The sequence below is a fragment of the Nilaparvata lugens genome, chromosome 13 (genome assembly GCF_014356525.2).
Source record: "Nilaparvata lugens isolate BPH chromosome 13, ASM1435652v1, whole genome shotgun sequence".
In the NCBI taxonomy this organism is placed as follows: Eukaryota; Metazoa; Arthropoda; class Insecta; order Hemiptera; family Delphacidae; genus Nilaparvata; species Nilaparvata lugens.
Window position 1 is genome coordinate 30,944,320 of NC_052516.1, and position 22,918 is coordinate 30,967,237.

The 22,918-nt window shown below is 35.9% G+C and overlaps 1 protein-coding gene across 1 annotated transcript in view; it reads left to right on the forward strand.

Annotated features, from left to right (window-relative positions):
• Positions 1-464: 464 nt before the first annotated feature.
• Positions 465-22,918, forward strand: part of LOC111053983 — a 144,721-nt gene continuing 122,267 nt past the window's right edge. Inside the window, exons 1-2 of the mRNA XM_039440307.1 lie at positions 465-651; positions 20,387-20,590. Of these exons, the coding sequence (XP_039296241.1) occupies positions 592-651; positions 20,387-20,590 (264 nt within the window). The 5' untranslated portion in view covers positions 465-591. The remainder of the gene's footprint in view (positions 652-20,386; positions 20,591-22,918) is intronic.

Genomic DNA, 22,918 nt, shown 5'->3' on the forward strand with positions numbered 1-22,918 from the left:
ACCGCAGTCCTTTCTGAAAATTCCTATAATCTCTTTCCCGAAGCCAGGAGTTTCTGACATCTGGCTTCCCTATTCAAAATGTTTGTATTCCTCGAGATTTCAGTTCCAGAGTAGAGGTTGTCCTTATTGCGGTTTCCTCAAATATGGCGAAATATGCACAATATAGTGTATAACTTATATAAACTCCATATGAATATGAAAAATCCAGATCTTTGCCTGGAATCCCCGAGGTGACTGCTCTTGTTTGTGATGAATTTATGAATGTGATTGATATCTAAAGAAAAAAATAATCAGATGTTTGCTCAAATTCAGGTAACAATATTCTCAATCAAAGAACATTCATCTCAACATGCCAAAAATAAGTTAAGTTAATTTTCTATCAGCTTCATTCTTACTTCATTATGGTACTGACTTGTGTTCCTAAATTTGTCTCTTTTGTGGATGGATGAAGTCTTTTTTATGAATTGATTGAGCTGATGAGCAGAACAGTAATGTGAAGCTTTAATATTCCTGACATTGATTCAAGGAACTTCTACTCTTTTCTACGTGGATTTGTGTATTGAAATAATTTTTCAAGCTCTTCCATCAAATATGTGGAGAATCATTATACTGGTCAGAGTCTACAGCTTATTGGTTACTCATGTTGATTGTGTAAGTAATAGAAAATTGAATTCTTACCTCTATCATAATGGTAGTTCTTTGAACAATGGATTTCGCGTGATTATGAATCACAGCCTTCTCCAATATCCACCGACTCATCATCAGAGTAGATTCTGTCCTTTTGTAACGTGTCAGAGGGATGTCAGTGTCAAAATGGCTAATGGCTCATTGAATATTTGCGTTTCCAATCTGGCTAATTATCTGTTGTAAAGAACTATTACCAGAAGGCAATCTCCTAGAATACATACTGTTAACTTGCCAGCTCGATTTAAGACCAGAGAAAGGTCAAGATGAAAATGATACTAAGCTACTTTGAGTTTTTAATTGCATATGTCGAAGAATTTATTGATAATCCACTCGACAGCTGGAACAAAATGGGAAAAAACACTTTCCTATGAGTCATTATTCCAATCCTGCTTTGTGGATTGGCTAAGGTGTTTTCAAACTCAATGGCAGAGAATCAAATACCTCTTATGATTATAGTTTGAATTCAAGCCATGGTCGTTTTTCTAGCAATGTTCTACTCTTAGAAAATTCCTTGATACTGTGGAGCGGTATTTGATGGCTTCACATATGTAGGGTGAATCTTGTACTGAGTCAATGGTGTAGCGGCTATAAATTTTGCAATTGCGTATGTGGACGCTGATTGTACACCAGACTGATTGATCCACTACAAGATTCAATACAATTGTCGGAATCGCGGGAGGCCTAAACGCTCGCTCACCCTTGATTCTTCTAATGACAAATTGTATAGTGATGAAATTTTTATAAGCAGTGTTGCGATCGCTAAACACTGAAGACGGATACCTGAAAATTATTACCTGTGAAGAATGAGCATACAAAATCATACAGGTCGAGCAAAAATCCCGATGTAGATAATTTACGGGACTGCGTCTCTAATAAGTTCTGAAGGATTAAAATATGGTATTTGGACCAAATATCGTTCAGAATATACTTCGAGAACAGAGTCTTGTCGGGTTTTAAGCTCTATTGTAGGAATTTATATGATCTATGGCTGCATCTGCTGTACAATTGATGTGTTCGCTCCAAAGTCGAGGTAGGTAACAGATAAAAGCTGATATATGAGCAGGTAAGGACAAAGAATAAATATCTCGATCTGACCCCACTCGCTATATTCACTTAGACCTGTTCCAATATCCAGCTTAATTCAATTATTCCAACGATCGTATTCGATCGGTTCTTGATGATATAGAACGTATCAGACACAATAATTGACAGGCTTAAGAAATAATCGAACTCAGAAAGCGAATTAACAAAACTGAAATATATTACAATAAAATATGTAATCATACAGTGCAGGTTCAGAATTTGATTTACAGGTTGATAATAATTTAGCATAAACAGAATAGTTAAAAATTTTCTTGTGCTTGCATGATACCATGCGTGATTCAACAGAATTTTACGATTGATAAAATTGAACAATTTTGAAAAAATAGTGAAAAAATGAATTATAAAATATTTTTTTAAAATGCTCGGGGTCGTGGTTCTGGCAGCGGAGGATAGCTAATCAACTACAAGCTCGTATGAATTAAATATTGAATAAATTTTAGGCTCTTAATAACTAAAAGCGCTTGTCGGCGTGGCCAATACTTTAACGAAGAAAATTTTATATTTTTCTGCACTGAAATATTTTCGAAGCGTAGATTGGGGCCCCTTTTAAAACTTATAACTCACGTGAATTTCCTTGGCGGCCATGGTTTTCTTCTTTAGATCAAAAATCGTTTGATCGGCAGCAATCCAGGCTTCGGCTTCAGCACGTGGGGAATTTTAATTTAAATATCTCCTTCACCGAATTAATTAAGGGATAATTTATTTTAAGCTTTTAAATTTATCGATTGATGAAAATAAATTTACAAATAACAAATAGATTGGCCTAAAATATTGGCTCACAAATAAAACATATAAAAATCGAACAAGAAATTTTCACAAATAGGTCTTGGTAACTATAAAAAGAGATCTGAACGGTGAGGATTTCAAAAGGGAAGTGCTGTCTTTTTTCTCTAAGCTTCTTGGCTAGACCTTCCTTCTGAGAATCTCGATGTAATAATTTGCATAAAAATTTGCCATTGGTAGAACGCTTGTGACGTAGACATGACGTCAGTGGCAAGCAGTAGAATATAATTCCTTTAATTACAATAATAATTCAATTTATGTAATTCTTAAAACTGCTTAATCTTCTAGACATAGTTTCTCTCATACAATGTACATGTGCTAGCGTAAATGATAAGGCAGGGTTGTTGTCTGATAATAGATTAACATGTGTTGCTTTCAAACGATCACCTTCTTGGTGCTATTTCTATGCACTATGATTGGCTTAGGCTTGCCAAAGAGATTTAATTACCATGTGGTTCAGTTGAATTAAATCATTAATAAATTAATATTCTTATACAATTTTTATTAGGTTTGAGACTGTTATAATTAATTCCTGCCGTTTTATCAATAATATAATTTCATGCTATGACCTATTTAGTTACAATAAGACCTGACATATAATATAATTTCTTAAATAATAAATAATTTCAACGATAATACATACATTTTATTTTTTTTATTTGAAATTCTTGATCCTTTATTGATAGTTTTATAATTTTTAGAAATGGTATTACCTTGCATGAAAACCGGCATGACATTTAACAATACTTTGAATCAGTCAGCTGTGTTCAGGCTGCTTTAAACATCTGTTCGATAGTAAACAAAGTGTAACCTCAAATTCAATGAGCAATTCGTAAATAATTCGTGCTTCATTTGCAAAATAATTATAATTTTATTGAATAATTTTCCTAGAAAATATTCGGTACAGAACGGTACTCTTATCTAAAATACAGTTACTGATAAGTAAGCTTTATCGCTCGGTCGCTAACTATTCCTTTAGCAAATTCTTTCATTTTAAAAGGTAATCACAATTTTCTCTCTTCTCATGAGATCTATTTGAAAGATTCATCACACAAAAGCCCCCAGGATATTTTAAATAGGTAATTGGGAGACGAGTCGAAACAATGACTATTTGAAAAATCCGATATTGTGATGAATACACCATTTCATCTCCTTACTTCTACGAAAACTCCACACTTAACACTAAAAACAATATATCGTGCACTTTTGGCTACGAGAAAATAAATAATTGATTGTTCCTTTCATTGGATACAATCGAAATACAATAATTAATGAGGTCTCTTTGGATCCTTCATTAAAACAACTCCACAACTTTCATTCACGGGTGGCTTGTGAGCAGACCCATAACTATAACAAATATACAAAATTTCACATATTATTCTCTTAAGATTCAAACAGTATTTGCAACAAATATAGATTTTCATCATTTTTCATGGTTATTACAGGTTTCGACTCTTTATTCTGGCTTTTACACAAATTGGGTGAGAGTGTGATTTTACTTCGGTGACTTGACAATCGTCTACCGTTTGACTCGAGCAATTCCTTATTTGCGCTTAGTACGTTGTGTACAAACAGGGTTACACTTGAAATGGCTTTCTTGATTTTTATCAATGCTGGTTACAAATATTAAGTCTTCAAGATTATATTTATCAATTTGAATTACACTTCATGATCTTTTGATGCAACAGTGATAAATTTCACATTTGAAGGTAAGAATTTCATTTTCTTTGGAGTTTTTTAGAGATACATTCATATAACACAGAACATGCGCATTTCGTGCAATTTAACATAAATATATATTTTTGGTTGCGTTTTTTACTTATAATTTCACATTAAATAATAGGTTACAATAATTGAATAACGATATTGCTTTGATTCCTATGTATTGACTCTATGATTTCGCACACATTGGTTGGTGGGACGAAGAAAATTATCGAACAGGCTTTGGTTCTGAATAGATTTTTCTATCGATTTTGTATTTCGAGGTTAGATTTACACATTTTTTCAAATAAACTTTGTTTATTTTCTTTCCTCCTATTCACTACTAACTTCATGTTATTTCTAATTTACAATTATTTTCCGTGGATACTATAATTCTTGTTTCTATTTTTCAGTTGTGCGGATGGTACTAGGTGATTGTTTCTGTGATGATTGTAGCATGAGGCAGACGGCTTGATCAGGTTGGTAAATTTTTAGAGTTGTTTTGTAGTTTTATTTTCTTCTGTTATTAAAGTTGATTTCGGTTTCTTCATTTGAAGTGAATTAATAATATTTCCTTATTGGCTGAGATGCGGCGAAGTTTAGGTTATGTTGATTAGGCTGCAGTAGAAAAATGCTAGCTGCAAAGATATGATTCGGTGGGTAGGCTGTGATTATGAAGTGTTTGATAATTGGTGTATTCCACAAATGTAGTTTCCAGTTAATTCAAATTTATTTCTTAAGCCCCCATCTAAATTTGATTCGGTGTCATTCAAGGTCCAATTCCAATTTGCAACTATCCGTTTTACTAAACTTTGCTTAAAACGAATGTGCCGGCGAAGTAGGTAGATCTCTTCAGCCAATGTTGTCCTTCTTTGTTTACCGGTGACATGTAGTTTGATCTTTTTTAACCTTACATGCCGGTGGTGTCTGTGGGTTTTTTCAGATGATCTTTTTCTTCTCTGCATGGTGGTGTACAGTCGGCTTGATTTCAACCGGACATGACTGCGGTGGTTGTAGGTCCTTCTTAATATTGTTTTCCTTTTTTCTTGTATGCTAGTAGAAGGCTTGATGTAAGATTTTAGCCTAACATGACGGCGATGTAGATAAATTTTTCTTGAGACCATTTTTCTTTTCCGTGGAGCTGCTATTTTACTTGTGTGTTGTTTTGATTTAGAGGTTTTTATTTTCAGTTGTGATTTCAATTTGTTGTGGGTTTCTGTTTCATTTCTATTGTTTAGGTGACTATCTTCATGAATGCTGGGTTTATATGTTGCAGGCGCTGTCCTCGGTGGATGGACGGTGATGTGGGCGGTCGGCGGTCCGGGCTGCTCTTCAACGTGGTCGGCAACGTCCTTGGACTCCTGGTGGTCTGCGCGCGATGGTACGGCTGGCCCCTCTATGCCATGGATGTCGTCCTCGGCCTGGCGGGTGATGTCGGCTGGTCCCTCTCGGCGTTCTGCGGGGTGCGGCGCGACTTCAGTCCTGACATTCTCGGTAGGTTGGTCTCCCATACATGTGTCACGTTCGCTTAACTGTTTGACTTTAACCACCTTTATTGTATCCTTCTCCACATGTATATGTTTCTTAATGCTGACATCGACGTTGATTTTTCCCATATGCATATCTTCGGATATCCTATCCAATCGGTTATTTGTTTCTAAAATTGATTTATCCAGACACTCAGCTAATTTTTTGATGGTATTATCGGTATCATGGAATGCTTTGTCCATTCGCTGACTCAATTTCTCCAAACCCTGTTCATTTGTCTTCTTTACTTCTTGGATTTCCTTATTTAGATTGTTTATTGCTTCCTTCGTTTGTTTGTTGTCTTCCTTTATTTGTTCGCTTTTTTCATTTAGATTGTTTATTGCTTCATTTGTTATCTTCGATGCTTCTTTTATTTGTTTGTTGTCTTCTTTTAATTCTTCCTTTGTTTGTTTGTTGTCTTCTTTTAAGTTGTTTATTGCTTCATTTGTTTTCTCATTCATCTTGGTTATTGCTTTCAGGAGGGTGTCCATATCCATGGCGGGATCGGGTGTACATCTAACGGTCATCCGCTGGTTCTTCATCCGAGCAACGGTACGAGAAACAGGAGTTCCTGTTTCTGGGGCGTCGTCGTCTGTATGCTCTCCCGATGTTTCGTCCTCCGGCTCTTGGGCTGCCGACGGATCTTCCACTAGGATGCAGCTCTCCTCCACCTGTGTCAAAGATAAATCATCCAGTACATTGGGATGGAAATCGGCGGATGCGGTGGCAGATGCGGATGGCGGCGAACAGTCGGGTGAGATGTCCTCGGTGTCTGACAGACTTGGGTTGACCTGGTCGTTTCCTGCCATGGTTTGTGAGAAAATAATGCGACGAACGTGTGCGGTGAATAAAAAACGTGAAAGTGTTGATGTGATATACAAAATAATTAACAAGAAATCCAATAGAAATTGCTATAGCTTCGTAGTGAGTGAAATACAGAAAAAGTGGTTTAGCAATGTGTTCAGTGATAAAATGAGTCAAGTTAGCAATATCGTTAACATAAAAATGACAAGAATATACAGGATACACAATGGACACTTATGCGGTACTACAGGTACGTCTCTAATAATTTATTATTATTATTATTATAAATATTTTATTCTTATAATTTCTTGCCGCAATTCTATATATAGGGCTAGTATTCTTCGCAAAATTTTATATAAAAGCAGTGATACTCTGCTTGAATTATTCCGCAATATATCCGTGATTTAATTTTACTTCCCTCTTTATGCTTTAAAAAATTTAAAAAATGTAAATAACTTCAATCCTCTTTTCTGTAAATTTTTATAAACTGTTTCAATATAGACCTAATATTCTTCAAATAATATGACCTTTCTTATGATATTTCTTATACCTATGACTTATAGTATGACCAATTTTCGAATAACACAATAATAAAATTCTGAGTTCGATTTCTTCTCTAAAAATTCATCAATCGATAAATTTCTTTTCTGTTCAAAAATTGGGTATGGTACGTCTTGTTATTTTATATAACAGTGAACAGTTAATACTAAATTCAAAGAAATTCACAACCATGAATTTTTCAAAAAATTTTCCAGTTGTCAGCGCTATAGTATACTGAGCAACCAAATAATCCTCGTAGTCGATTATCCACCTCTTCAATGCCTATCACTGTTGGGCGCCAAATCATGTGGAGCGGTATTTGATGGCTTCACATATGTAGGGTGAATCTTGTACTGAGTCAATGGTGTAGCGGCTATAAATTTTGCAATTGCGTATGTGGACGCTGATTGTACACCAGACTGATTGATCCACTACAAGATTCAATACAATTGTCGGAATCGCGGGAGGCCTAAACGCTCGCTCACCCTTGATTCTTCTAATGACAAATTGTATAGTGATGAAATTTTTATAAGCAGTGTTGCGATCGCTAAACACTGAAGACAGATACCTGAAAATAATTACCTGTGAAGAATGAGCATACAAAATCATACAGGTCGAGCAAAAATCCCGATGTAGATAATTTACGGGACTGCGTCTCTAATAAGTTCTGAAGGATTAAAATACGGTATTTGGACCAAATATCGTTCAGAATATACTTCGAGAACAGAGTCTTGTCGGGTTTTAAGCTCTATTGTAGGAATTTATATGATCTATGGCTGCATCTGCTGTACAATTGATGTGTTCGCTCCAAAGTCGAGGTAGGTAACAGATAAAAGCTGATATATGAGCAGGTAAGGACAAAGAATAAATATCTCGATCTGACCCCACTCGCTATATCCACTTAGACCTGTTCCAATATCCAGCTTAATTCAATTATTCCAACGATCATATTCGATCGGTTCTTGATGATATAGAACGTATCAGACACAATAATTGACAGGCTTAAGAAATAATCGAACTCAGAAAGCGAATTAACAAAACTGAAATATATTACAATAAAATATGTAATCATACAGTGCAGGTTCAGAATTTGATTTACAGGTTGATAATAATTTAGCATAAACAGAATAGTTAAAAATTTTCTTGTGCTTGCATGATACCATGCGTGATTCAACAGAATTTTACGATTGATAAAATTGAACAATTTTGAAAAAATAGTGAAAAAATGAATTATAAAATATTTTTTAAAAATGCTCGGGGTCGTGGTTCTGGCAGCGGAGGATAGCTAATCAACCACAAGCTCGTATGAATTAAATATTGAATAAATTTTAGGCTCTTAATAACTAAAAGCGCTTGTCGGCATGGCCAATACTTTAACGAAGAAAATTTTATATTTTTCTGCACTGAAATATTTTCGAAGCATAGATTGGGGCCCCTTTTAAAACTTATAACTCACGTGAATTTCCTTGGCGGCCGTGGTTTTCTTCTTTAGATCAAAAATTGTTTGATCGGCAGCAATCCAGGCTTCGGCTTCAGCACATGGGGAATTTTAATTTAAATATCTCCTTCACCGAATTAATTAAGGGATAATTTATTTTAAGCTTTTAAATTTATCGATTGATGAAAATAAATTTACAAATAACAAATAGATTGGCCTAAAATATTGGCTCACAAATAAAACATATAAAAATCGAACAAGAAATTTTCACAAATAGGTCTTGGTAACTATAAAAAGAGATCTGAACGGTGAGGATTTCAAAAGGGAAGTGCTGTCTTTTTTCTCTAAGCTTCTTGGCTAGACCTTCCTTCTGAGAATCTCGATGTAATAATTTGCATAAAAATTTGCCATTGGTAGAACGCTTGTGACGTAGACATGACGTCAGTGGCAAGCAGTAGAATATAATTCCTTTAATTACAATAATAATTCAATTTATGTAATTCTTAAAACTGCTTATATTTGCGTTTCCAATCTGGCTAATTATCTGTTGTAAAGAACTATTACCAGAAGGCAATCTCCTAGAATACATACTGTTAACTTGCCAGCTCGATTTAAGACCAGAGAAAGGTCAAGATGAAAATGATACTAAGCTACTTTGAGTTTTTAATTGCATATGTCGAAGAATTTATTGATAATCCACTCGACAGCTGGAACAAAATGGGAAAAAACACTTTCCTATGAGTCATTATTCCAATCCTGCTTTGTGGATTGGCTAAGGTGTTTTCAAACTCAATGGCAGAGAATCAAATACCTCTTATGATTGTAGTTTGAATTCAAGCCATGGTCGTTTTTCTAGCAATGTTCTACTCTTAGAAAATTCCTTGATACCAAATTCAAGATTGGTGAAGGTCAAAACCAGTAATCCAGCTACCTTTTATTTTGTAGGCAAAGACTGACAAATAATGAACATAAAGACCAGAAACACTTAAAATTCTATGTTGAAGAAATAATATTCCCCACGAGAAGCGGGTATGCTTATTAAACATGAGCCTCTTGATTCTATTTTGAGCCTGCAAAGCAGTCAATGAGCCACCCCACAGCAGAATCCCATGAGAAAGCAATGGCTCATGATACCCGTAATAGACTGTTATGACTGCTTCTCTAACTAAAACCTTCAAGAGCCTTGACATGGTATGGGCTGCCAAGATTGAGCGTTTCAGTAGATTCCACATGGGAGGACCAGCTGAGACCCTGATCAACAGTGACCCCCAGAAAGTCGGAGTTCTTAGTAGAACCCCAGAAAGTCAGAGTTCCCAGGAGAAAGCAGTTCACCTCCTTCAATAATAAATTGAGGCCGCCAATCATTGACAAGCCTATGAATTGAAAATTCAATGAAAGCTGATTAGCTCACATTGACTTGCAGACTGTTTGCTGAGCACCAATCTGAAATTTCTGTCAAAACAGCATCTCTCATAGTTTGCAACCCATTGACATTATCTGATGAGATTAAAAAATGTTCATCATCTGCAACGGATATGGTCCTAGCTGAAGGCACATCACAAGTCAGGTAATTAACATGAATGAGGAATATGGATGGGCCAAGGGTTGAACTCTGAAGTACCCATTTTGTGATGGTACATGGATGTACCACCCTTCCTTCAGAAACACTCACTTCATCGACCCGACTCCTTCCTTTCAAGTAAGGCCTCACAAGACTCAATAGCTTTTCCCTGTCGCCATAGTAAGACAATTTCTCTAGAATAATCTCATAATCCAGACAATCGAATGCTTTCTTCAAGTCCACTAAAACCCAATACTTTGCAATCTCGATCAAGTAAATCTCACTCACAAAGCTTTTCAATGCGTCATCAGTCAAATTATTCTGTTGAAACCCAAATTGACTCCTAGGCAACAAATCATTTTCTCAGAAGTGACCTAGGTGAGCATCATGTGATGTCGTCATAGTCGCATTACTGCTGATATGGTAATATGTTGATTATCACTGCTAATAAGCTAATTTGGTAATATTCCAATTACCAAAATGTGGAGTGGTGTAACTTGGTCGACTTGGGCCAATATGCACCATCTCGGTTCCAATGGCGATTGATCAGTTAGTATCTCTATTCATTGAAACACATTATAATGAATGTGACAATTTCTTCTAGTAAAGGCAGTAGACCCAGATCAGCATTAAATGATGATTGTTCAATGAATCAGCGGATGAAGGCTTTTTTTCAATGACATTCAACCAGGTCATTTTCAAGATTGTATGAATCAGGAATTCCTTTTTATTTAATTCATTTGAAATGAAATTACACTGATGTTATTACATTGTTAGATAAAATAATAATGTAGTCCGTGCGCTATTTTTCTTCCAAATTTTTGGCGATGACAAAGTTTAAGATATAAGGTTAGTTTCTCACATGTACAATGTCTATGCAATATTAGTCCAAAATAAACATGGAATATGATTATTGAATTTGGATAGCTGAAATAAATTGAAAATATTCCACACAATTACCTCTTTGAATGAAATAAATTAAGTAATATGATCAAGTGAAAATTTATTACACTAATAATAGTGAGTATCAATCGAGCAGTCGTAGCGAGCAGACGTAGTTTTTCAGTGAGAGTAGTTGAAATAGTGTATGCAATAGTTAAAGTGTTGAGTTCAGTTGCTGTTTTGATTGTTGTGCGTGAGTTCAGTGCCCTGTGCCGAAAAAACAGTTCAGTGCTGAATTATCATTATAATCCGGCTGAGGAATGTAAGGAGTATGAGGAATGTCGACTCCCAAAAGATTGCAGACCTTCCTCGTGCCAGATTTCGAAGAGTAGGAGGAAACAGATGACGTCACAACTATGACGAGTCAACTAACACGTTGATCCAATTTCAACTACTCTCAACGTCAACAGCTCCCCAGAATCGTTTCTAAAAATGAACCAACTGAAAACTGCAACGGAGCAGTTTCTATACAACGCATGAGAAGAAGTCACTTGCCAACAAAGTGAAGAGAGAGGAAGAAAGAATAATCTGGGATATGAGTTGGAGAAAGCACGGTCGGAGATCAATCAGCTGAAAGAGATGTTTTCGTCAGCATCTTCAACGACCTGGAAGCTCCAATCATCAGCTTCAAGTACAATGCAACCAGCATCTTCAAGAAACAGCAATAAAAGTTATTCACCACCGGAATGGGAGGAAGAAGAGAAAATGGTAGCATCTGAGACTGCATGGATTCTCCCCAAACAAAAGAAGAAGAAAATCCGTGACTCACCAGGAACAATAAGGCCTGAAACTGAGTTCACAAGTAGTATAAAACCGAAAGAAAAGAAAAACAAGTCACCACCAGTTATATTAAGCAATGTCCAAGAGTCAACTCTAAGCAAACATAAAGGGAAGTAATGAGAGAAATAACTGAAGTGCCACGGCCAAGAATACAAATCTACCAAATCAACTTGGAAGGGAGAGAATTGAAATTGGGAGATGATGATAAAGATATGGCGAATTCTTTTAATGGATTTTTTATTAGTATTGGATCAAAAGTGGCCCAGGACATTCGAAATAGCGATTGTAATGGCGCAGATGAGCATGCGGCAGCTGATCAGATAGTCTGCCGGTCATTATTTTTTACACCTGTCAGTGAGGACGAAATGATAAATATCATTTATAGTCTTAAAGCTAATAATGCACCTGGACTCGATAATTTAAAACCAGATTTTTTCAAACAGAATAATACTATATTTGCCAAGCCTTTAAAACACATATTGCAAACAGAAGGAAGCTGTCATTTGTCCAATCTTCAAAACAGGAGATAAGATAGATATGAATTGCTACAGACCCATATCATTACTCAGTACATTATCAAAAATTCTTGAAAAGTGTATCAAAACAAGACTGATCAGCTTTATTGAAAAAATAATTTCTTATCGCCAAACCAATATGGTTTTAGATCTAGTCGCAGTACAAATGATGCTGTCTACTATGTGACCACTCAGATTGCTGATAAAAAAAACACTGAAGAGAAACTATTAGCAGTATTCTCAGATTCAAAGGAGGCTTTTGATACGGTGTCACATGACATTCTTCTTTCAAGGCTTGATAACTATGGAATTAGAGGAGTCACATGGAATCTTTTCAAGAGCTACCTATCAGACCGAACACAATGTGTCAGAGTCAATGGATGTATAAGCAACAAGCTGACTGTGAAGTTTGGAGTGCCACAAGGAACAGTACTAGGACCAATTCTTTTTCTTCTCTACATAAATCCATTATGCAACATGGAAATTAAGGGATCAATCACCACCTTTGCAGATGATACTGTTCTACTGTTCTCTGAACCGATCTGGGAGATTACCTGGAGAGAAGCCGTGACTGGACTTCAGAGGGTGTCTCGCTGGTTGGCTGAAAATCTGCTAACATTGAACCATGACAAAACCTTCTTTCTGACCTTTTCAGCAACTCAACATGGACAGCCAACAGGAGATGAGATAGTAATCAAGAATCAACGGAATAACACTTCATACACAGTTCACAGGAAACAGTCACAGAAATACCTCAGAGTTACTATGGACTTTTTCCTGTGCTGGGATCATCATATCAATGAATTATGCGGGAGACCATATGCGGGAGACTGGAGAAGACCATCTACAGATTCAGGATTCTGAGGACACTGGTCGACAAGGGATGTCTAAGAGTTATCTACTTCTCTCTAGCACAGTCCCTCATGCTGTATGGGATTGTGGGATGGGGAGGTGCAAGCTTCTTGCACATCGAACCGCTCCTCAGGGTACAGAAACCGATCATGAGGGTCATCAACCAGAAGCCTCCACGCTATTCATCAGACCAGCTATTCAATGAGTTTGACGTGATGGATCCAAGACAGCTTTCCTCCAAGGAGATACTATGCAGATTACACAAGAACCCAACAGCATTTCAAACCAGAAACCACAACCACAACACCAGATACAGGAATCTTCTCATCATCAGTGTTGCAAGGAATGGCACTATACCAGAGACATTTCAATTAGTTAGTACCAAAATTATAATCCACTTCCTAAAAACTTTAAACAGATTAATCATCCTAAAAGTTCAAAACAATAGTAAGCAATCGGTTGATGAGCAAAGGAAGACAGATGATAGGAAACATTATTTCAAATAACAACTAACCACCTTATGACTTACTAGAAACTAACTAATTAATAATATGCACAAAGAAACTAACAAAACCCACTCTAGAACATGGTATACCATAGTGGAGTGGGTCAATTTCCAAAGAGAAAAGACCAAACATGTAAAGGACACATTATAGGAATTTTTTGTAACTATCGTATGTAATATTATATATATATATGTTTATAAATATTTTGGACTCAAAATTGGACAAAAATCGTGAAATGTAAACATAACCTATTTTTGGACAATTTCTATCTAAATTTGGGAAAGGAACAGTTTTGGGCTTTGAGCCTGTTGTTCCTTTTCCAATCATTCATAGTTGAGAATGATAATGTATGTTTCAATGTATAAATAAATAAATGAATAAATAAATAATATTGTAATTTATCCAATATTTCGTGTAATTGATGTTGTAGTTTTAGTTTTTTTTTGGGAAATGAACATTAATTTATTTATTCATTTAAAATTAAAGAGACATTGAAATCGAAAAATCTTAATTTCAGTGCCAACATGATGAACAACAACCAGCTGAAACTGAATGTTGAAACTGGAAAAGAATACAGAGATTTAACTAAGATGTTGAATGAAGCTGAATATGAATGGCACACATACGAAAACAAACAAACTCGTCCAATTCGTGTCATGGCTAGAGAGCTTCACCCATCATGCGACCCAGAGGATATAAAGAACGATCTTCTAAGCAGAGGCTTTCAGATAATCAGTTCTGTCAACAAAATTAAAAAAGTAAAGAAGGATGGAAAAGAACACATTACCAGATGTTCATGTTAACATTCAAAAATACAGAAGATACAAAAAATATATGAAATTGAACATATTTGCTATATGAAAGTGAAAATTGGATCAATTGGGAGCTATAAAATTATTCTGCAGTGTAAACGTTGTCAGCGGTTTGATCATACTCAGGCATACTGTCAACATGAGCCTGTGTGTTGAAGTGTGCTAGAAAACACTGGACTATTCAATGTACCAAGGCTAAAGAAACCCCAGCCAAATGTTTCAATTGTGCTGGGGCTCACCCAGCTAACTACAGAGGCTGTCTCATCGCTAAAGAACTTCAGAGAAGAAGAACTGAAAAAGACAACATAGTTGAAAGAAGTAGCGAAGTACCACATACAAACCAATAGATAAACTTCACTCCAAAAAAGTACACTGTAGAAATATCCTATTCCCAAGTAACGAGACCCACTCCAAGCCCACAACAGGAGAGTCAACCAAGCAACAACAACAACAGCAACAGCAAGAACAACAACAGGATGATGTCAATAAGGTTTTGCAGAAAATTTTAAACAGTTTAAATATTTTTTCTGGACGACTTGGCAGCTTGGAAGGGAAGAGTAAGAGTATCGAGAAGAAAACTAGAAAATGAATATTGCGAGCCAACAAGATATAAGGATTGCTACCTGGAATGCCAATGGAATGAATAATATCGATAATAATAGAAGACAAGAAATAGAAATATTTCTGAAGACACGGAATATAGATGTTTGCCTCATCTCTGAAACCCATTCAACTGAGCAGACTCACCTCAAAATCAATGGATATAATGTTTACGAAACTATTCATCCTCAAAATCAAGCAAGAGTTGGAAAGTGCTGTAATAGTGAAGGAGAATATTGAACACTATGAAGACTTCAGTATTCAATGTGATGAAATACAGCTAACTGTAGTTGGAATAGAGTCATCAACCAGAAAATACTTGTTGGAGCTGCATATTTTCCACCACGTCACAATTTAAAGAAAAATGATTACACAAATATTCTTCTTTATCTTGGAGATAGATCCATAGTGGGTAGAGATTTTAATGCCAAGCATAAGGATTTAGGTTCAAGACTCACAACCACCAAAGGAAAATAACTCAGAGAGGCTATCCAGGAGCTGGGCTGCGAATCCCATTCAACAGGGACACCTACTTATTTGCCAACAGATTCAAATAAAACTTCAGATCTTCTAGATTTCTTCATAGCAAAGAGATTATCCAGTTATTCTATTGACATTGAAGAGGGCTTTGATCTGGATTCGGATCATTCAGCTGTAGTTCTCACACTTAGTGAACAGATAATGAAGAAAGAAGACAGACCAATGTTAGTCAACAGGACAACAGACTGGAAAGCTTTCAAAGTGGAGTTGGAGAATGGAATCAACTTGAATATTCCACTTAGAACAGCTGAGCAGTTAGATGAAGCAGCAGAAAATTCCATGTGGCAAATCCAGAAATCAGCCTGGAAAAACACCAGACAATACACTAGGAAAACAAAAGGATGCAATTACCCCCTGGAGATTCGGCAACTTGTCTTAGAAAAACGAGAGCAAGAAGAGGATGGCAACAAACTCGTGATCCTGTTGACAAGAATATCTTGAATAACAAAACACAACAATTGAGAAGAGAGATAAGGAAACTAACTGAGGAATCCATTAATAACTACCATAAAAATTCGACAGCTGTTGCCAGTACAGATTAATTATTATGGAAAGCAACAAAAAGAGTTGAGCAACCAATATTACAATTCCCTTCAATTAGAAAACCAGATGGTACTTGGGCAAGAAACAACAGAGAAAAAGCAGATATATTTGCTAATCATCTGGAAGAAATCTTCCAGCTGGACAACATTCAATCTGTAATTGATCCTGAAGAAGATTTAATAGATGATTTAGATACTGAGATTGATCTAGTTCCTATAAATAAAGTTCAAGAAAAAATAAAATATAATCTTAATACCAAAAAAGCACCTGGATTTGATCTGATTACAGGTGAAATCATGAAGAAACTTCCAAGGAAAGGTATTGTCATGCTAACATATTTATTCAATGCATCACTCCGATTACAGCATTCTCCCACAATTTGGAAGGTGGCAGAAGTCATTATGCTGCAAAAAGTCATTATGCTGCAAAAGCCTGAGAAATGTCCACAAGTAGCAAAATCGTACAGCCCAGTATCTCTTCTACCTGTAATTTCAAAGCTTTTTGAGAAATAGCTAATGAAGAGATTTACTCCCATCATAAGTAGCAGGAGTCTTATACCAGCCCATCAATTTGGTTTCAGGCAAAAGCATTCAACCCTGGACCAAGTACATAGAATCACCAATGTGATGGAGAATTCATTAGTAAAAAAATATATATGCTCAGCAATCTTCCTTGATGTGGCACAGGCATTCGACAAAGTGTGGCATGAAGGACTGATCAGTAAACTTTATAAAATTCTTCCCACTCAACTTGTGGAACTTTTAAAATCATACATCATCAACAGATTATTCAGAGTAAAACAAGGTGACGACGTCTCTGAGTTGAAGGAAATGAGGGCTGGAGTTCCACAAGGTAGTGTTCTTGGATCAGTTCTTTATGTGCTGTACACAAGCGATCTTCCTGAATTGGATGCAGTGACAATTGCTACTTTTGCTGATGATACTGCAATACTGGCAGAAGGGGAAACAGTACAAGAAGCAGCCACAAAACTACAGAATGCTAGCAACAAATTCAGTGACTGGACCAAAAAATGGAGAATTCGATTGAATGAGATGAAGTCCATTCATATCAACTCCACAAACAGAAATATCACTGATCCGATTCGAATCAATCTAAAGGGGAAATGAAGTACCACACAGCAATACAGCAAAATACATTGGAATGACTCTTGACGCCAAGTTGAAATGGAAAGAGCATATCAAGATGAAAAGGAGCGAGCTGGGACTCGAATAGGTACAGTAAAATCTATTGGCTGTTGGGCCGACAATCACATCTCTCATTGGACAACAAAATATTGATTTATAAACAAATCCTAAAACCTATCTGGACATATGGAATTCAGCTATGAGGCTGCTCTAGAACATCCAACATCAATCAGATTCAAACATTTCAAAACAGAGTACTGCGGAACATGGTGAATGCGCCCTGGTACATAAGGAACAGCGATTTGCACCAACATCTGCACATCCCCTATGTGACCAGTGAAATAAGACGATTGGCATTCTATCATGAGTCACGTCTTCATCAACAATACCGAAGTCATCCAACTAAACCAACTAACTGAAGAGAACAAAGCCCCCCAAGTTGGTGTAGTGCTAGTGAAGTGAAAAAAGTATAAATTAAATAAATGTGTAGCGAAAGAGTTCAAAGTAGAGGAAATATAATAGATTAGAACTGTAGGCTTCACTGGAAGACTTTAGCAATAAAAATTGATATTTTAGAATAAGAAATAAGAGAACAAAATTAATGGTTTGTCCTAGTGACTAGTTTTAATAGAAATAATAGAGAAAAAATATATTAGTCCAGTCAATATAGACATAAAAAAGGTGGTGTGCTTGCAATTTTATATTGTGATTCTGATTTTTAATATATTATTTGGGTACATGAAAGAAGTCCAGAACCAATTTCTTCATGCAAAATTTCCCTGTGGTAGATACAGAGTGACCCAAAAACCTCGTATTTTCGTCTCATTTTCCAGTCTTCAGCTATTTCTGCCAAATCTCGAAATCGGACAGAAAAATTTGTTCTTGACTTCTTTCTACATTATAAAATTCTGAATAGGATGAGATCATTCGGAAATCTGTATCTCCGATGAGTACTGAGTTATGATTTTTCAAAAATGAGTGGAATTTGAAGAAAAAATCAATTTTGATGAATTTTAGTTTTTGATTAACAATAACTTTCGATTGTCACCATTTAGATGTATAATTTGGAATGTCTCTGGGCGTATTCTTGTGCTCTACAATCTGAGATCGGGTAGAGCGCACTATCTCATATAGATTTCCAGGTTCACCTGACAACAATGCTTCTTGTATTGTGAAAAACAACTAATTTTCAGCTTCAACCATCATCACCAACTACATAGTCTTCACATTGATATTTCTTACAATAACATAAGTTCATAAGACTATGTTGTATAGGAATCACCTGTTAGAAGCACTTCATTCTAGTATTTCCTAGTGGAGAGGCGCGCTTGAGGACACCTCAAGGATCAACATTTCGAACACCTATAGCTTTTGACACATTGCTCAGATTTCATCGTATCACACTTCATTCGTCTCGGCTCGTCAAGGCGGTCCAAAATCATGCATCATGAGTCGAATTTGGTTGGAGAATGAAGAATTTATTGTTGAGTGTACTAAAGCCCATATTCCAAAACACAAAAAAATGGCCAATTTCTATATTCAAAGCTGCATGTCTTTTGAAATACTTCTCATAAAATTCCCAAATCTAGTAAGGATGTGGAAATTTTTCCCTTCTACCCACTCCAATGATTAATACTTTCAATTCCAATACCATTCGGAAGTTAGAGAAGATTCCAAAAATGGCGATTCCAGTTTTTACATTTTTTCAGTGATTTCACTGTTGATCGAGAGTTTCTAAAACGAGTCTGATACATCATAGAAACTCTCGATTGATTCCAAATTGTGAATAAATTCATCCTCTACGAGCTCAGTTGTCTAAATTCCATCTTCAATCACTTTTCCCTATCATAGTACTACCAAAACCGTTAATATGATAAAAATATCTACAATTTCCGGATTTTTTTAACAGTAAAATCTCACTCTACGAATTTTTTCCATAAATCGTTCACAGCAGGTGGAAGGGGAAATTCTATTGTACATTTCAAGATCAAGTTTTGATTTTTATAATAAGGGGTTACCAAGATACATAGCTTTGAATATAGAAATTTGCCATTTTTTGTGATTGGAATATGGGCTTTAGTACACTCAACGATAAATCCTCCACTTTTCAACCGAATTTGACTCATGATGCATAATTTTGGACCGTCTCGACGAGCCGAGAAGAATCAAGTGTAGTACGATGAAATCTGAGCATTGTGTCAAAAGCTATAGGTGTTCGAATTGTTGATCCTTGAGGTGTCCTCAAGCGCGCCTCTCCACTAGGAAATACTGGAATGAAGTGCATCTGACGGGTGATTCTCATACAACATAGTCTCATGAACTTATTTCATTGTGGGAATCATCAATGTGAAGACTATGTAGTTGGTAATGATGGTTGAAGCTGAAAATTATTTGTTTTTCAGAATACAAGGAACATTGTTGTCAGGTGTAACTGGAAATCTATATGAGATAGTGCGCTCTACCTGATCTCAGATTGTAGAGCACAAAAATACACCCAGAGGGATTCTGAATTATACATCTAACTTGTAACAATCGGAAGATATTGTTGATCAAAAACTAAAACTCATCAAAGTTGATTTTTTTCTTCAGATTTCACTCATTTTTGAAAAATCAGAACTCAGTACTCATGAGCGATACAGAGTTTCGAATGATCTCATTCTATTCAGAATTTCATAATGTAGAATAAAGGCAGGAGTAAATTATTCTGTCTAATTACGAGATTTTTCAGAAATTGCTGAAAACTGGAAAATGAGACCAGAATACGAGGTTTCTGGGCCATTCTGTATCTAGCACAAGGAAATTTTGCATGAAGAAATTGGGTTTTGACTTCTCTTATGTACCCAAATAATATATTAAAAAATCAGAACTACAATATAAATCGCATGCACCAATGTATATAGTGACCGGACTATATTCACTTTCTATTCAACTTCAAAAATAGTTAGTATCTCTTACACACTATTGATTATCAGCCTACCTATAAATGATAGTGAACTTTTATTTCAGAACCTAACTGCACTTGGAGATCCAATAGGACCTCTGGGACCAACTATCATAGAGAAGCCTAACAAAGTGGATGATGACTTGAAGATGGTTATCGATTATATCAATGCACAAAAGTTGAGTCCTGAACTCGTAAATCTGATTGTCACTAGAACGGCGGATCAAAGAGCTGCCATAGATGCAGCCTACTTGAAGGCAACAGGCCAGGTAAAAATAGCAGTTCACAGTAAAAGTGCCGTTTGCACAGATTCAGCTCAAACAGAATATTTGTAATTATTATTAAACGAAAATCCAAATTAAATGCTGCAAGTCATCCCAAAGACTCCTGCTAATACAAATATTGACAACAGGGTGAACAGCTGGACGGAAATTCAATGAGCCCTACTATTCAAAAACTGACCGGCAATTGAGAGATACTGGGTTTGATTGCTGGACTGACAAATATTTTTCGAATAGTATTGTTCATCGAATTTCCATCTAGCTGTTCACCATGTTGTCAATATTTGTAGTAGCAGAAGTTTTCTGGGTGATTTACAGAATTTAATTTGAATTTTTGTTCGATAATAATTTGATTCATTAGCATTTTAATCAGTGCAATATCTCAATAATTTCCATCTATATGATATTTTTGTTTCTACTAGATTGAGTCCATTATGAGGGTCATATGCACCTACTTTGTTTTATGCTAAACCATGACAGACTCAGACATAGCAGTTCACAGTGAAAGTGCTGTTTGCGCAGAGTCTGTTTGCACAGAATCTCTGTTTGAACTAGATTGCGTCCATATTGAGGGTCATATACACCAGTATATGGTTGATATGTATACAGTAAATATGGTCGCATTCATTTTCCCTCCAGGTAGAGTTGTTGAGCCAATTTTTGAGAAAGCGACCCCTAGAGTTACGTACAGATTTAAGAACATCATGAACAGGATGCAGGAATTTCGAAATATGATCGCACTGTTGGCTAGCAAGTAACACGTGCTCTGCAAGGGTCCAATCAAAACTGGATGAAACTGAATATCTACCTACTAAAATCTCCAAGAATTTGAAATAGGCCTATAGTCATCCTCGGTAAATGAAGAATCTATTTGCATTGTCACGTTGTATATCGTAACTAGTGAAGGAAATAAATTTTAGAGCTAGTTTTGATGATGCTCGGTAATCTCCGTTCTTGGACCTACCGTTCTACCTCATCTTTGCCAACGAGCTGTGCTCTGTGGATGTCGGTGGCAATATTATCGCCTTCGCCGATGACACAGCAGAGTTATTCCGGGGAACCAGCTGGTATGACGTCTTCAGGTGAGCTGAATTTGGAATGGGAAAATTGAAAAGTTACCTCCTGGCTCTTCAATAACATTCTGACGATTAATGCCTCAAAAACAAGATTTATTGATTTCTCACTAACAGATTCCAAGAAGCCTTCTAAGCAGACAATCAAACTACATCATTGCAAATTGAATAGTATGAATTGTAATTGTCCTTCCATAGAGCACACAAACAATATAAAATATTCAGGAGTCATAATAGATGAATAACTCCACTGGAATAAACACATTTTACATCAAACGGCTAAAATCAAAAAATTAATTTACAAAATCATCCAACTCAGGCAGCTACTATCAATAGACATGATGGAGAATGTTTATTACGCAATAGTCAAGTCCATAGCAAGATATGGCATTTTGGCCTGGGGAGCTACGAATTTCTGCCACATCGATCCTATCTTCAAGGTTCAGGAGCTAATTTTGAGGATAATAGGATGCAAACATCCACTCTTCCCTTCAGTACTACTATACTCTAGCTCAGCATCCTCAGCAAAAGACAGATTTACATTCACAGACTTCCAACATTCACCAGAAAGAACCCACAGCTCTTCATCAATTTGAACCACTCACAAGGAACACGCAGAAGGAACAAGGACTTGGCAATTCCCAGGATGACAACATCAGCTGCTCAGAGGTCAGCCACATATTTAGGACCAAGAATTCTCAATAAACTGCCAATAGCTATTAAAGAAACAGTTCAATCAAATCATTTAAATCGAAAACAAAAAACTGGCTCCTGTCCAATACAATTAATCATGTAGAACAATTAGTTCTATGAAAAATTCTCCATACTGTTTCATTCTCATTTTCTTCATTATAATGATTTTTTCCCATGAGTATTATGATTGTTTTTACATTAAATTTGGAAAATTTTCTACATCTCAGGTTATCAATTTTCATTTTCAAATTTGTGTATAGGAATGTGGTTTTTATGAAATTCTAATTACTCACAAAATGTATCTTTATTAGAATTTTTAACTTTTGGCATAAAATCATAAACAACAAAATCAGTGGCATCCTGACACATATTTATATAAATTATAGTGGGGGCCACATCTCAGATCAGCAAGTAATCAACCAATTGTATTAATACTTTGAAAATAATTGTACCTTATATGCTTTTTGTAATCATGTCTATAAATTTGAATAAACTCCTTTGGTCATGTTGTACCCTCGACCAGAGACATTATTTATCTATTTATGAGTTC